The sequence below is a fragment of the Pygocentrus nattereri genome, chromosome 29, assembly GCF_015220715.1.
Source record: "Pygocentrus nattereri isolate fPygNat1 chromosome 29, fPygNat1.pri, whole genome shotgun sequence".
NCBI lineage: Eukaryota > Metazoa > Chordata > Actinopteri > Characiformes > Serrasalmidae > Pygocentrus > Pygocentrus nattereri.
In genome coordinates this window covers 15,542,714-15,557,713 of record NC_051239.1, presented here as the reverse complement: position 1 = coordinate 15,557,713, position 15,000 = coordinate 15,542,714, and the positions used below count along the sequence as shown (strand labels likewise).

At 40.3% G+C, this 15,000-nt stretch overlaps 3 protein-coding genes across 3 annotated transcripts in view; 2 read left to right on the top strand and 1 right to left on the bottom strand.

The window, feature by feature from the left end:
- Positions 1-6,204, top strand: part of ift122 (intraflagellar transport 122 homolog (Chlamydomonas)) — a 65,657-nt gene extending 59,453 nt beyond the window's left edge. Inside the window, exons 24-29 of the mRNA XM_017705723.2 lie at positions 513-678; positions 1,786-1,897; positions 2,456-2,584; positions 4,409-4,491; positions 4,705-4,869; positions 5,530-6,204. Of these exons, the coding sequence (XP_017561212.1) occupies positions 513-678; positions 1,786-1,897; positions 2,456-2,584; positions 4,409-4,491; positions 4,705-4,869; positions 5,530-5,616 (742 nt within the window). The 3' untranslated portion in view covers positions 5,617-6,204. The remainder of the gene's footprint in view (positions 1-512; positions 679-1,785; positions 1,898-2,455; positions 2,585-4,408; positions 4,492-4,704; positions 4,870-5,529) is intronic.
- Positions 6,205-6,577: 373 nt separating this feature from the next.
- Positions 6,578-10,373, top strand: LOC108432109 (rhodopsin). Its single transcript, XM_017705724.2, has 5 exons — positions 6,578-7,212; positions 7,686-7,854; positions 8,091-8,256; positions 9,251-9,490; positions 10,147-10,373. The coding sequence occupies exons 1-5, from the start codon at positions 6,852-6,854 to the stop codon at positions 10,273-10,275; spliced, it is 1,065 nt and encodes a 354-aa protein (XP_017561213.1). The 5' UTR covers positions 6,578-6,851; the 3' UTR covers positions 10,276-10,373.
- A 904-nt stretch (positions 10,374-11,277) lies between these two features.
- Positions 11,278-15,000, bottom strand: part of plxnd1 (plexin D1) — a 107,791-nt gene continuing 104,068 nt past the window's right edge. Inside the window, exons 35-37 of the mRNA XM_017705725.2 lie at positions 14,998-15,000; positions 14,203-14,277; positions 11,278-12,327 (exon numbers count right to left, since the gene is read on the bottom strand). The exon at positions 14,998-15,000 is cut by the window's right edge and continues 138 nt beyond it. Of these exons, the coding sequence (XP_017561214.1) occupies positions 12,211-12,327; positions 14,203-14,277; positions 14,998-15,000 (195 nt within the window). The 3' untranslated portion in view covers positions 11,278-12,210. The remainder of the gene's footprint in view (positions 12,328-14,202; positions 14,278-14,997) is intronic.

The window sequence follows — 15,000 nt, the reverse complement described above, 5'->3', positions numbered from 1 at the left end:
AAATGTACAAGCGTTCTCTGGAGCAGTTAATCTGCTAAAGCATACAGATACTTTTTAGACAGGTATATGCTTTCAACTTTGTGCTGTCTTGACTGAATGTGCGTAAATTCACACAGACACACTCCAAAAATTTGTGGAAAGCTTCCCATAAGAATGGAGGCTGTTATAGCTGCAAAAGTGAGGCCCATGGTTTAGGAATGGGATGTCCAACAAGCTCATATAGATGTGGTGGTCAGGTGTCCATATAGTTTTGGCCATATAGTATATGTGGCATACTTTTGTAAAGTTTTTACAGATAACAGTGTGACATACAGTATAGACATACAGAATAGCTGCATTTGCCTGTAATGTAACTGTATACCCCAAACGTGTTGCCAAATATTTTCTTTACGTTCTTGTTACATACACAGAGTGTGTCAGTGACATCATTGCTGGGATTTAGCGATGTATATGTTGCATTTGGGCATTTAAACAGGTGTGACTGGTAGTTTGATCTTTGACACACAACTCAGGTACACTCTGTATGCCTTGGCTAAGCAGAGTAAAGCTCTGGGGGCCTATAAAGTGGCCCGACATGCCTTCGAAAAGCTTCAAGGTCTCAAGATTCCTGCAAGATTCCAGGAGAGCATGGAGCTCAGCTGCCTCACCGTTCGGTCTAAACCCTACCATGACAGTGAGGTATGTTTGTGCGTGTGCAGTTTTGAATGTCTGTTTACATGACTGTTGACCAATGATCACATTTTTTGGTTGTTGAGTTGTGGGTACAGAGGGGTCCAAAAGTCTGAAAGATACCAAACTGAACAACTGTTTTTTTGTTTGTTTGTTTGTTTGTTTTTTCCCCTTTTTTAAACTGATAACAAACAACAGAAAGTTTTAGAATTTTAAAAAGTTGACACTTTCAATTTCTGTTTAGTTCAATTCAAGATCTAGATTATAGAGGATATTGACACAAAGCAGCATTACAGGCAATCTAGGTCCAAGCCCCAAATGAACAAACCGAGGACAATAGTGGCAATGAAAAACACCCTAAGAGCAAGAAACCTTGAAAGGAACCAAGACTCAAAAGAGAGAACCCATCCTCCTCTGGTCCACACCGGATAGTAAACAATAGAACAAAAAATCAATAAGAATAGAGGATAAGTTTTTATGGTTATTATACAAAAAATAAATATAGGAAAAAAAGAAATGGGCATTTAAGCATTTAAGTGAACCAATAATAAAAGAACTGACTACTGTTACTGTCACTGACTACTGTTAGAGGCCTGCCAGAGTACAAATGAGAAATAGATCTATGAAAACCAGTGACTAATGTTAGATGTTTATCACAGTAGAAATGTGAGGTAAATCCATGAAAAGCAGAGACTACTGTTAGAGGACCATCATGATGACCTATTAGTCTGAATATGTGAACAACTCAATGGATATAAATAGACAGGAGGTTGAGCTGGTCCAGAAGTCAGGTGAGCAGAGGCACCTGTTCAGACAGATCTTGCCACAAGCTCTGACAAGTAAAAGGCAGAATAAATACTCAATATTCTGCTGTATTTCTAGGTCTATGGCAGCTTGAGTGCATGCTGTGTTTAAAGCAGAATGCTTAGCAAATAATAAGATATTCTGAAATGCATTTAAGGACTTGTACTTTTTACTTAAATTATTGTGTATATAATATTTATAGTGAAAAGCATGCAGTATGCAAAACAGGCATTTTCACTAGTGGTCTCAGACATTTGAACCCCACTGTACATGTAATCTACATATGTTTACATGTATGTGTTTGTTTTTTAGGAACTGATTCCAATGTGTTTTCGATGTTCCACCAACAACCCACTACTGAACAACCAGGGCAATGTCTGTGTTAACTGTAGGCAGCCTTTCATATTCTCAGCCTCCTCTTACGGTGAGTGACCGACACACTTACGCTATATATCCAAAGGTTTGTAGACACCTGCTCAGCCACCTTTTTCTTCTGGATAAAGGTTGTTAATAGGGAGTTTACCCTCATTTTGGCTGCAGTAACAGCCTCTGCTCCTTGGGAAAGGCTTTACACTAGATCAAGGAATATTGATGTGAAGAGCATTAGTGAGGTCAGATACTGATAGTAGATGATCAACTCTGTATCACCACACCATATTAATCCCTCTAGCTGACGCTTGGCCTTTCTGTGAAGATTATACGAGCTCTGTGTACACAGTTGAGCTCCTGGCCCTTAAAGTAGCTGAGATCACTAATTAGAAGACGTGTCTAGATACTTTTGGGCATCTAGCATATCATTCACTGCAAAGAGGGCATCCCCAAAGATTGGGCTCATTTAGATAATTTATTTGTATTATGATCACATAATTTTAGAGGAACCCAAAGGAATCACGGCTAAGTTTAAGGTCCTCATATAGGGAATATGACTGTGTGTGTGTGCGTGTGTGTGTGTGTGTGTTTGTGTGTGTGTGTGTGTGTTTAGAGGTTCTTCCCTTGGTCCAGTTCTATTTGGAAGAGGGGATCACTGATGAAGAGGCCGTGTCTCTGATTGACCTGGAAGTTCCTCGAGCGGACAGGAAGACAGCCCGCTGGCAGGAAATGAGCAGCGGGGGTATCCTTTAACAAATACATACGCTACAAAAACAAAGTATGAAAATAAACATGATTTTTTTTTTTTAAAAGGGAGAACAAAAGAGTTTGACTCAACGTCTGCAGTAGTGCACACACTGCCAAAATGTCTTGACATGTAAAAACATCTCAATCTGAGTCAATGTGGCTAATATTTCTCATTCTTAGATTCTACGAATATTATAAGATTATTTAACGTTTCTATAAGTGTTATTTTTAAAGTAGTTTTGTCTTATTCTAATGCCTGATCATTTTGTTTGTTTCAAAACATGAGGCAGAACATTTAGCTTGTTTTGAGAAATAATAATTGACTTTTTTACTTGTATTTTTATCTAGTAAAGTGATTGGACTGGTACTTAGTCTGCTGTTTCACGCATTGTTTCTTTTATACGAGCAAAATGATCTGCCATAGGATTAAAAAAAAAGTACCTAAAACTTACTTAAAAGTATATAACATCTCGAAAGAAGTTGAATAATCCTTTAATATTTTATAGTCTCAAAATGAGAAACACTACATTTGTTGACTAGATTTAAAATGTTTCACTTATCCAGATGTTTTCTGATTGCTCATTAGTTTAGCTCCTGGTGATTCTCCTGCTGAGTTTTATTGCAGCACTAATCAGATCCACCTGATTCTCCATTCAGACTCTCCTGGAGACTTGATGGACTGGATCAGCTTTGTTAAACCGAGAGTTTGTGAGGAATATACTAAAGGAATTAGTATGAAGCCTTTCCCCATATAAGTAGTTACACTGCAAGCCAATTGTATATTGTGTAAAAACGTCTTTGTCAGTAATTGTGTTGGGTTACTTTTGGTCTGTAGTGTAGACGCACTCTTAGTGTTGGTGTCAGCAGTGTGGGAGTGTGGGAGTGTGTGCGTAAATGCTTGTGTCAAGTGTATTAAGATTTTCAGTGTTGGATTAGTGTAACTCAGCTCAGCTTACTTACTCTACTCAATCATTTTATGTGTGTAAAGGACAATGAGCTTCATCAAACCCAGCACTTAAATCTAGCCATATAATCAGGGGAGTTGCAGTGCTGACCGCCGTGCTGACCACCCAGGATTTTATTATTATTAGTAATAGTGTAAAAGTCAGAAGTGTCGTGTCGGATTTCACAGGAGTTTTTAGGGCCATGTACGTCTGTATGTATGTACATCATGCATACAGCCTCAAAAAGAAGGTCTGGCTTGATGTTTAGGTCTCAAATGCAAAGTCAGCATTATATTGATGAAGATCTGATGATGACAGGAGATAATTCACTCATCTCCTCAAAGACATGCCATTCACCATTTCCAAAGCTCTCATTGAGGAAACGCAGTATTAGCTGTTATTATTCAGTACCTCCTTCAGCTAATCAGTCCTTCGTTAAATCAAATCAACTGCTGCTGATGAAATTTAACAAATCCATACAAAGGCTTGAGCGCAGCGTGACGTGAGGAACCCAACCTGCGTTTTTCTAAATATATTCTTCTAACCAACATATCAACTTTTTAAAAACTACTAAATACTTATACGTTTTGCTGTATTTGGATTTGTGTTAGGCACCTGTATAATGTTACATACTGACTGCACAAGAAAGTTTTTCTTGGTGCGTAAGACTTTTGACAGGTCTGTCTGTATATCTTAAGAACAATATGAAAGGATAGGAGCGAATATAAAGGAGTGTGAAACTACAGTTAGGGGACAGTGTGAAGACACGAGTGTCAAAGTGTTTGAAGGAAAGTAACAGATGGTGAAGAAGGTGTGTGTGTGTGTGTGTGTCTGTGTGTGTTTTTGTGTTCCTCTCCTTAACAGAGCATGTTCAGAATCTCAGTCGCTAAAGCTGGATGATGATGATGATGTGGAAAGACCTGAGGTGGATCCCTTTACTGCCAAACTGAGCTTCGAGGTGAGACAATGATGACAGACAGACAGACAGACAGACAGACAGACAGACAGACAGACAGACAGACAGACAGACAGACAGACAGACAGAGGACTGAAATGTTATATAGTACATAAAACCACTTGACCTAATTTGAGGACTGGCCCTGTGTTCTCTGCCATGGTGTCAGTAATGTATGTAAACAATGTTCCTGACTGTTGACTGTGTTTATTACAGCAGGGGGGGTGCAATTTCGTTCCTGTACTGGTCAGTCGTGCAGTGTTGAGGTCCATGTCCAGAAGAGATGTTCTAATAAAGCGATGGCCAAAGCCGCTCAGCTGGCAGTACTATCGCTCTCTGCTGCCTGATGTCAGCATTACCATGTGTCCATCCTGCTTTCAGGTACACACACACACACACACATACACACACACATTGACAGAGACACACCTTGTTCCACATTTCAGCCCAAACTGCTTTTAAATGAAGCACGATACAGGGCAGGCAATCAGAACATGCACAGAACAGTCTTAAAAGCTCAGCTTGTTTACATGCATCAGTCTTAAAAGCTCAGTAAATAAAGTCTGTTTAGTACTAAGCGATAGAGAGAGATGTGAAAATGGTCATGTAGAAATTATTTTTAGGCTGATGCTATTTTTTCTTTTCTGTTACTGATATTTGAACCTTTAAATTTATACCATACCAATATTTTTTTCCTTGAAAATGTTTAACATTATATATTTCGTCTGACCATTTTTCAGTATTTGACATAATACTTACTCTCCTTTATATTGAGTGTACATTTTGTGATGAATTGACCAAAAGAAATGGCCCAGAATGACTTGGAAAAATGTCGGGTTCCATTGACTTACATTAAATGTTTTTTCCTTCTCCTGTAAAGTTACCGTTTTGGAGATACAAGGTTTTGATCCATCAGCAGCAAATATCATGCTAGAATTATTTATTCTCGTTATGATCTTTCTCCTTTGTGGTTGATATTAAATTCTGTTGTTTTAAACGTCTTCCTCTCTGTCTCCGTGTCTCTCTCTCTCTGTCTCTCAGATGTTCCACAGTGAGGACTATGAGCTCCTGGTTCTGCAGCACAACTGCTGTCCTTACTGCCGCAGACCCTTCGATGAACCCAATTAGCTTAGCATAGATTGCATATTTCGAGAATCTATGGATCCGCCCACTGAACGTGTATGATCCCTAACTGGCGATGTGGTCTCTGTGGTGGTCAGTGAATGTGTGTGCGTGTTGGATGTTTGTGTGATGATGGGGTTTAGGTGGTGATGATTCTCGAGCCGTAAGAAAAGCACCACCTCAGCCGATCACTCTGATAGGATTAAAGGGATCAGAACACTCAGCAAAAGGAGATTACAGCATTTGAAAGGTACTGGAGTGTGCAAGATCTTTCACCAAGACTCCTTAATAGGCGTGTTTTCTCAGTCTTAAAAACATTTTTCATTGTTTTCCTTCAGAAAATGAAAGATGGATGGATAACGGCCTCTTTATGTGTGGTCTATGTGTTCATTATTTAATCTGAAAGGTTTTTTAAAATCTATTTTGAGGATCTGTATGATGAAAATGAAAATGCAGAACTACCTTCCATATATTTCACTATTATACTTATGCTGTTATATATTAAATGATATCTTGTAATAAGCTAAATCTCTGTTCCTTAAACATTCTACTATTTTTGTAATTCAGTTTCATTAAAACCTTTTTTCATATGAACACTGTTTGGCTTATTTTTTTAGTGTGTCGACTGTTCAGTAACTACAGGAGTTTAAAAGAGAGGTTAAACAACGTGATAAAGAATTTTGGAGCAGAATTTCAACACAAAAAAAAAAAGATTTCCGTATCATTTGATATGCACCATATATTTCCAGACACGGAGAGAGCGCTGTAGTGTTTTAAACAGGCACTCTGTGGAACTTCAGATACAGACTATATTAGCTGGACTAAATTATTATATTTGGTAAAGCTCACGCTGCGATGTCCTCTGTCCTTGAACATCTCTCGGAGGATTATTGAGGCTCGCGCTCCCTCTGACCTCAATCTGTCTTGCAACCCATTCCCTGAAATTACACTACTTCACCTTAATCTCCCGCACACTTTCAGTGTGGTTAATCCCACCAGGAGGGGGGCTTATAAGAGAGCCGCTCGGTGTCCTGGGGAGTTGATCATTCTGCTCATTTACGCACTTGTTTCTCAGGGATCACTCCTTTCTCCACTTCATCCTAATTTTCTCAGTTCTTCTATTTTGGGGCAGTTTGTTTTCCTCTTCCTCTCCTGCACTTTTGGTGCCCAAGGATTTCTTCATTCGCCATATTTTCTTTCTTCTGTATTTTTCCCTGTGTTTCTAAGTCACCACAGTCATCATGAACGGAACAGAAGGTCCAAACTTCTATGTGCCGATGTCCAATAAGTCAGGTTTGGTCCGCAGCCCGTTTGAAGAGCCTCAATATTACCTAGCTGAGCCATGGAAATACTCTTTGCTGGCTGCCTACATGCTTTTCCTCATGATCACCTCCTTTCCAATTAACTTCCTCACCCTCTACGTAACTGTGCAGCACAAGAAGCTCCGCACACCCCTTAACTACATCCTGCTGAACCTCGCTGTGGCTGACTTGTTTATGGTGTTCGGGGGGTTCACGGTCACACTCTATACTGCCCTGCACGGGTATTTTGTCCTGGGTGTGACGGGCTGCAACATCGAAGGCTTCTTTGCCACCATGGGAGGTGAGTAGAAAAGGTGTACAACAGGGTTCTGTCTTAAGGCCATTTGTATTTTCAGGTGGTATTTTCCTTTAAATGACATTTAATGTGGCAACATGGGTTAAAAAGGTTTATAGTAACTTAAGTCCTTTAATGCTTTGAAATTATATTGAGATTTCCATGTAAGCATATGTAGATGCGTGGTGCCAACAAGAATCAAAAATATGTACAGCATGGTTTAGCCTGTGCACAAAAGTACACAAATGTAATTTTAAACTTTAGGAAATTATTCCCTTTGATACTGAATGTGCTGGAATATCACTTTGAGACTAAAACTGAGCATTTCAAAACATGCAAATGTGCAGTATGTAAGTTTTGAACTTAATAAGAATGTTGTAGATAGATAGAGAGATAGATAGATAGAACTTTATTGAGCCCAGTATTCTGTAGATCAGTTTAGATTTGCCCCCATTAAAAAGAATGTTGATCTCTTTTAGGTGAGATTGCTCTGTGGTCCCTGGTGGTCTTGGCCATTGAACGCTACATTGTGGTGTGTAAACCCATGACGACGTTCCGTTTAGGAGAGAAGCACGCCATCATGGGGGTTGGCTTCACCTGGGTTATGGCCCTCACCTGTGCGGTTCCACCACTGCTTGGGTGGTCCAGGTGAGCCCACTAAAACTATCTCAACACAGTAAAACCCAGCTCAGAGAACACCTAACTCACTTACCTCAAAAAAAGAGTCAGAGAAAATGTTTTGGTGTTTAGAACCTAAACATGGATGTGAAGATCATAGTGTCCCCTCTTATATTGTGGTTTGTGCTGAGCTGATTGTTTTATAAAGATATCAGACCTCCAAAAGAAAACACCTTTCAAATTGTGTTTTGTCTGTGCTCACACAGGTATATTCCAGAGGGGATGCAGTGTTCTTGTGGAATAGATTATTACACCCCAAAGCCTGAAATCAACAACACCTCTTTTGTCATCTACATGTTCACCCTCCACTTCTGCATTCCGCTCGTCATCATTTTCTTCTGTTACAGTCGTCTGCTCTGCACCGTCCGCGCAGTGAGACACACACACACATGCACTCTTTTAAACAGATGTACATCAGACCGTTTCTTCTTACATTAAGCTTTAAATAAATAGAAAACCTCCCTACAGCTGAGATCATCCAGTGCTGTGTGTTATATCTGCTCTGTTGCACAAGTGGGTCATTCTACAGAAACGTTATCTCACGGTAGGTGTTATTGGTGCTACCAATCCTAAATGGTATTACACATAAGAAACGTAACACCAGGGACATTTTTGATGAAAAATGCTACAGAGCATCAACCATCAAACCATCATATCCACTAAAATATGTGATTTAATCCATTTGTATTCTATTTCTTCACAATTACCTAAGAATAAAGTCAGTCACACCAGTGACATCAGCTAAAAGCTTAATATGAAAGCAGGAGCTAAGTGAGAACGTTTCTGATAATTGAAAAGACACAGTGGACTTACCATGTGCTTTTTTTTTTGTAGATCCTCAGAAAACAGGTAAAAGCGAGTTGTGATGTCATCAGTGTGATTTTTTTATTTCGCCGTAACACCAGTGACACAACTCCAGGGGACAACTTTCATTATATATTTTATTATATTTATTTGGCATTTGTTTTCTTTGTCATTTCATTTCTATGTTCCATTGTCATGTATAGAGCGTAGTTAAAATTGCAGAAAAATGTATTTTATCTTCTATATATGTGGCCTCACCCTTTACATGACTGTGGGGGCTTTTGTCACACTTTTGTGGTGCCTGGAATTTTATGTAATTGATTTCAAAACACAACATTGCTAAATTGATGGCTGAAGCAGGTGCAATTGTTAAAATAACTTGCCGTTTTTGTTTTTAAATATAAATACGTTGTAAGCCTAGCAGGTTTTTTAACTGTAGTCTATCTGTAAATGCTAGGAACACAAAAATGGACATTGCTGTAAAATGACCTAAATATGCAGGTATGCCCACAAAGCCGTTTTCTTTCCTTTGGTCACGTATGTTTCTGTGCTGTTTTCTCAGGCTGCAGCCCAGCAGCAGGAGTCCGAGAGCACACAGAGGGCGGAGAAAGAGGTGACCCGCATGGTGGTTGTCATGGTGATCGCATTCTTGGTGTGCTGGCTGCCGTACGCCAGTGTGGCTTGGTACATATTTGCCAATCAGGGTACTGAGTTTGGCCCCGTCTTCATGACCATTCCTGCCTTCTTTGCCAAGAGCGCCGCCCTTTACAACCCTGTCATCTACATCCTCCTGAACAGACAGGTACACTGGGGCATGAAGCATGCCTGAAAGTTATTAGCTCAAAGCAAATGCTAACCAAGAACCTCATCAACTTCTCAGTTCTCTACCGTCCTTCAGTCATACTGTCTCTTCTCATACTGCAAACGTGTGCTGTCAGCAGGCTGAAGTCACAAAGCATTTTTAGATTATAAAAATTTACGTTGTACTTGACAGCAACTAACGGTTATTATCAATGTTGATTAATCTCTTGATTATTTTCTCAATTAATCAATTAGTTGTTTGGTCTATAAAATGTCAAATGTCTCAAATGTCTTTTTTGTCCATACCTCAAAGCAGTTTGGTGTGACCGAGTAGTAAAGAAACCACAAAATATTCCGATTTAAGAAGCAGGAATGAAAGACATTTTACTTTTTTCTTTAAAAAAAATCACTGATTATTCAATTACCAAACTACTTGACAGTTAATTTAATAGTCCCGATTAATTGATTAACTGTTGCAGCTTTGGTTCTTGAATATTATCTGAATATTTACATAGAATCAATTACCAATTTCCACAACTAGTGCACTTTCATCACCTTCATTTTTACAGTCCTAGTGTTTAGTGACGTTCTGGTTTTAGGTATTTTTGATCATTAGTGTATCTAATATCTGATGTTTAGCACTATTTTCTCTTGTAGTTCAGAAATTGTATGCTGACCACTGTTTGCTGTGGAAAGAATCCTTTTGGTGAGGAGGAGACCAGCACCACCATCTCTACTAAGACTCAGTCTTCGGCAGTCTCCTCAAGCCAGGTGGCCCCTGCCTGACCCCATCATACCAAACCTCCAGCACCACCAACACCCAGCACACCTGGGAAACCATCATCAAGTAGCTAACTTTTTAACCTCGTCTGTTCTCTACTTTGTTAACGATTGTTGTTAGTCTCCAACTGACCAGCTGCTTCTGTACAGTCACTCTGGATGATTATAATGTGTGATTGTAATATACACACCAAAGGAATGTCATGCTTTTCCAAATTATGTTAAAGGAACTCAAGACAACATGCTCAGTTGGGTAGCAGAATTACATAGAGATATGTGTCTAAAACCCTCGAAGAATCAAGCTGCAACTAGACTTCAGCCCATAGTGTCCCCACAGTGCACTTATTACCAAGTTGTCAGTGAATTAAATGGATATGTAGTGAAATGGTTTAGGCTTTTAGAGAGAAGATCGAGGCCCTGCTCCCCAGCCTGTCCTCAGTGTCTCCCGGATGTGATGAGCTGATGATGTGCTGGTATGGGTAGATTCTAACAAGCAGACAGATGTGAGCACATGCAGTTGGGAGTCATGAGAAACATCTGGAGTCTCGTTCACAAGTTTCACGTGCCGTGTTTGAGATTCTGTGGGAAGTGTTGAGTTTTTTGCGTGTGAAAAACGATCACTGTCAGTCGAAGTACTAAGATGGAAGATGCTTTGTGAGTATAAATGTAAATCGTTCTGCAGCATGAATTAAAGAAAAAGCTAACCGTGTGGCGGCTCGGCTCTCTTGTGTAAAGGAGCATGTGGAAGCAGTGGCTCTCAATCCTTGCCATGAGGAGCTCATGCACTGCATATTTTTATGCTTTCTCTGCTGCAGCACACCTGACTCAGCTCATGGAAGGTTTGGTAATGACCCGATGAGCTGAATGTGGAGCTTTAGAACAATGAAAAGGTGCTGTGTCTTCAGTACTGGCACGGAGAACCTCTGAATCAAAGGAGACCTCTTTTCTGTCTTTGGTATCTAAATGTTCTTGTGCTTTGGCTAATAATGAAAATTGAACAGACATTGATTAGTGAAGTTCATAGGTTTATTTGATAAAATTTTCCTCTTTCTCCATGAAAGCAACACAATAAACTTACAACTGTATCAGCGGACTAGCCAACACGATAACCCATGATATTTCTGTCTAGTTTAGACTCAGTCAAAACTATTCAACGTTCTAAAACCTTTAAAACAGTTCGCAACTTTGTCCTCCTCATGGCTGTGACCTGCATAATCACACAGGTGCTTGAAATCATCACGTTGAATTGTAAGAGCCGATGGTCAGACCCTAACACCACCGAGGTTACATTGTACAGGCAATCAGACATGAATTTATATTTCCTTCTGATTTATTACCTTGAAGATTAAAAAGGAATTCCATTTAAAAAAATAAAAATGAGCATGATAAAAAAAAAAAACTAACTAAAACATTGTAGCAGTATGTAACCTGAGCGGTGCAGGTTAGGAGGACTTTCCCATAATCTTTTGCCTTTCACATTAAACTTAAGCTATAAAAATCATACACAAAGCTATAAATATTGCTGTGGTAATTTTTTTACTATACAGTCCAGTGCATCATTGGCTCTTCCCCAGAGTGGGGTCAGTGCGTAAAAATAATGGCAGGAACCCCTGGTCCCTTCAGTCCACGGTTAATAACCTCCCAACACGTGAAATCAAATTAGTCCCGTCTTGTGTGGACAGGCATTAATGTGTATTTGGATTGCATATGAATTAAACACTCTCACAAGCCAGCCATAGCGAGAAGAAGAAGGGCTGATAGTTTCAGCAATGAAAGATTATTTTTGTTTCACTTAGATTTTGCAGCTTTGAGCTTCCCTCCCTTGTTTTTAGATTCGACTACAGGAATGTTCGGTTGCTGTGTTTTCATTGGCTCACGACCCCGAGGCTTGGATTGTGATTGGCTCAGACCTGTGGAGGCCTAGTTTGGATTGGCTGGCGTTCAGGCTTCGCTGCAGCACTCGTAGATGTTGTCCTCCACCAGGGCAATGACCTGCTCAAACTTGTGCTGTAGCTGAGTGCGCCGGGCTGTCGGGTTGGAGTCCAAGGCGTTCACCACCTGTGTGGGTGAGAGGGAGGAAAACATGATGCATGGAAGAAATGACTAAGATCACTTGATGAAGCTTGGAGTTCAAAGAATATCAGTGAGTCAGTGATTAGTGGTCAATTTGCATGATGATAATTCTCCTACTGCTCACTCACTGTAACACATTCATTTATCTAGATTTATTGGCCTCATAGTGTTTTATCATTTTTTCTAAGGTTTTCTCCTCATTTCTCCAGTAAAGCGTTTTGGAATCTTTGGCACTGTTCATACCTGGTGTAAACTTCCTTATCGAGCGATGTGATTTTAAGTGGACAGTAAGGCAGCTGTTTGTCCATGTGTTTCCAGTGACCGCTTAAGATCAGATTTCATGACTGAAGGAAGGGTATTGTACACATTTACTGCATCAACACTGCATTTGTTGTCAGAGAAATGTTGTTGCAGTCAGTGTTCGAAATCCCCCCTGGTATTCTGGGGGTCCAGCGTTAGCTGGTTATTCCAGTGTTGGCTGACTGGAAACTCACTTGCTACTCGCTTTTGCTAGATTTCTCATCACTATCATCATCACCTTAAACCTATTAATCCAATAGCAGTTGGGAGAGCAGAGAATCCCAGATGACCCTGTCCAGCGGGTCCTAGGACAACCTTAGGGTCTTGTCCCTGTAGGCTGTGCCAGGGGGAGCATTCTGATCAGATGCCTGAACCACTTCAACTGGCTCCTCTCAGTGTGTAGTAAGTACAGTGAGTAGTGGCTCTACTCTGAGCTCCTCACAGATGACTGAGCTCCTCACCCTGTTGAGTAGAGTGTAGCCCACCACCCTGCAAAGAAAGCTCAGTTCCACTGCTTGTATTCGTGTTGCCATTCTTTCAGGCATTACCCACAGCTCATAATGATAGGTGAGGGTCGGGATGTAGACTGACTGATAAGCAGAGAGCTTATGGCTCAGCTCTTCACCTCTACAGTCTGGTACAGTGACTGCATTAATGCTGTTTTGATCTCTGGTGTGATGACAGGGCTGATCAAGACGGTCCTTTTGTAATTGGACACTAGCTACAAATGTTATTTGGTCATATGTGTCTCTGACTATGTCCTCCTGAATCATGTTCACACCAGTACTTAATGCTGTCCACTTACGGGCCGTTTGTTAATGTCTAGTTAAAGTCTATGAGTAGATCGTCATTGTTTAGTTAAATCCACTCTTATTGTTTGGCCTTTTTCTAAAGGCTGAATAACTGGCGTATTACTCGATTACCGAATTAAGTGATAATGGCAGGTGTGTCCACGACACGGTAGAAGAAAAAAGCTTAGTAATGAAAGGGAGCCAGTTTTTTCAGATGCATTTATGCTTTCCTGACCTTCACCTTGCTTATACAACGCTACCTCGCCATCTGGCTATGTGGCAAGAGAAGAGAGAAACCAAGAACAATTTGGCCACTTTACACACGCATGCACCCACAGCGTCACACACAGTGCACCCTCACAATAAGCAGCAGTTCCAGCTAAGCTGCTGTTTTTCCAAACCCCCATGCAGTTCCTCTTTCATGTCCCACAGAGCCCATTCACTTAGCACTGCGCCCACAGAGAATGAGCTCAATCACACGCGCTCGCAATCAGCCCTGTTTCACTGCGCCGCTCCAGCCCTGCTGCGCCTGAAGAATGGGCATTAAAACAGCCCTGCGGATTAGCATCAGGGTGCCAGGACGGACGGACACACACACACACACACACACACACACACAGGTTTTACTGCAGGTGAGATGGAAAGAGGGCACACTTTCTCAGGCATAGTGGAGACATACATGTCAGAGTGTTATAAAGGTGTACTGTCTGAGTCATAAATCCTATGACTCCTCCATTCCACTATAAAGCAAGTTGTAACAATGCCGTACCTGCGTGCGGTATCTCTTGGCGTATTTGTAGATTTCGGTAAGGGCTAAGTTGGTGTTGAACTCATTCCTGTATTTCTGTGAAACATAAAGAACATACAGACAAACAGTTAAACAGAAGCATTGTCTACCATTTGATTCTGTATCAATCATATAAAGTTTTTATGTAATATTTCTGCATAATTAAATGGTTAAAATGTAAACCAAGTCATTTTCTCTAGTGAAAGTAAAAGAGTCAAATTGCTCAGTGGTGACAAAAACCGAACCACAGCATTTAATGTTACTAAAATCTCCCTCTCAGAAAGCTATTACATAAAAATGCATATGAATATGCCGTTTTACCATCGTTTTGAGCTAAACTTATTTTTTCTAATCCAGAGATACATTTAAGGCATAAAAGGCAAAATACTACCCCAAAAAACTTGTGATGGTAGATTCACTGGTTGTTTTGAATAGTAAATAAAATGACTACATTCACATTGTAGACATTTCCCTGGTTCCTCACCACCATTGTAAAGGAAATTTGAGCCAGCAAGTTTTAATGCACTTTCCCATCAAAACCACTCATTGTTTACATCTCAACGGAATTATGCAGAACTTGCATGACATTTTACACAACGCTTGGGTTTCCCCCTCAAAAAACACCAATGTGGTTAACATCATCAGATAAAGGCAACCAGTTTGCAGAAACCCTTTTGCATAAAAATTGACTCTTACTGGTCGTTATTTATATTAGCAACATCAGCATTTCTGGCTGTCTGTTACTGTGAAAGCTTTGCCATGCGCTCTGACACTCACCCG

Excerpts from the sequence above, each read along its gene's own strand:
- LOC108432109 (XM_017705724.2), top strand. The coding sequence starts at position 6,852 with ATGAACGGAACAGAAGGTCCAAACTTCTATGTGCCGATGTCCAATAAG. Across the intron at positions 7,855-8,090 it reads CCACTGCTTGGGTGGTCCAG|GTATATTCCAGAGGGGATGC; the intron begins GTGAGCCCACTA and ends GTGCTCACACAG. Across the intron at positions 8,257-9,250 it reads TGCTCTGCACCGTCCGCGCA|GCTGCAGCCCAGCAGCAGGA; the intron begins GTGAGACACACA and ends CTGTTTTCTCAG.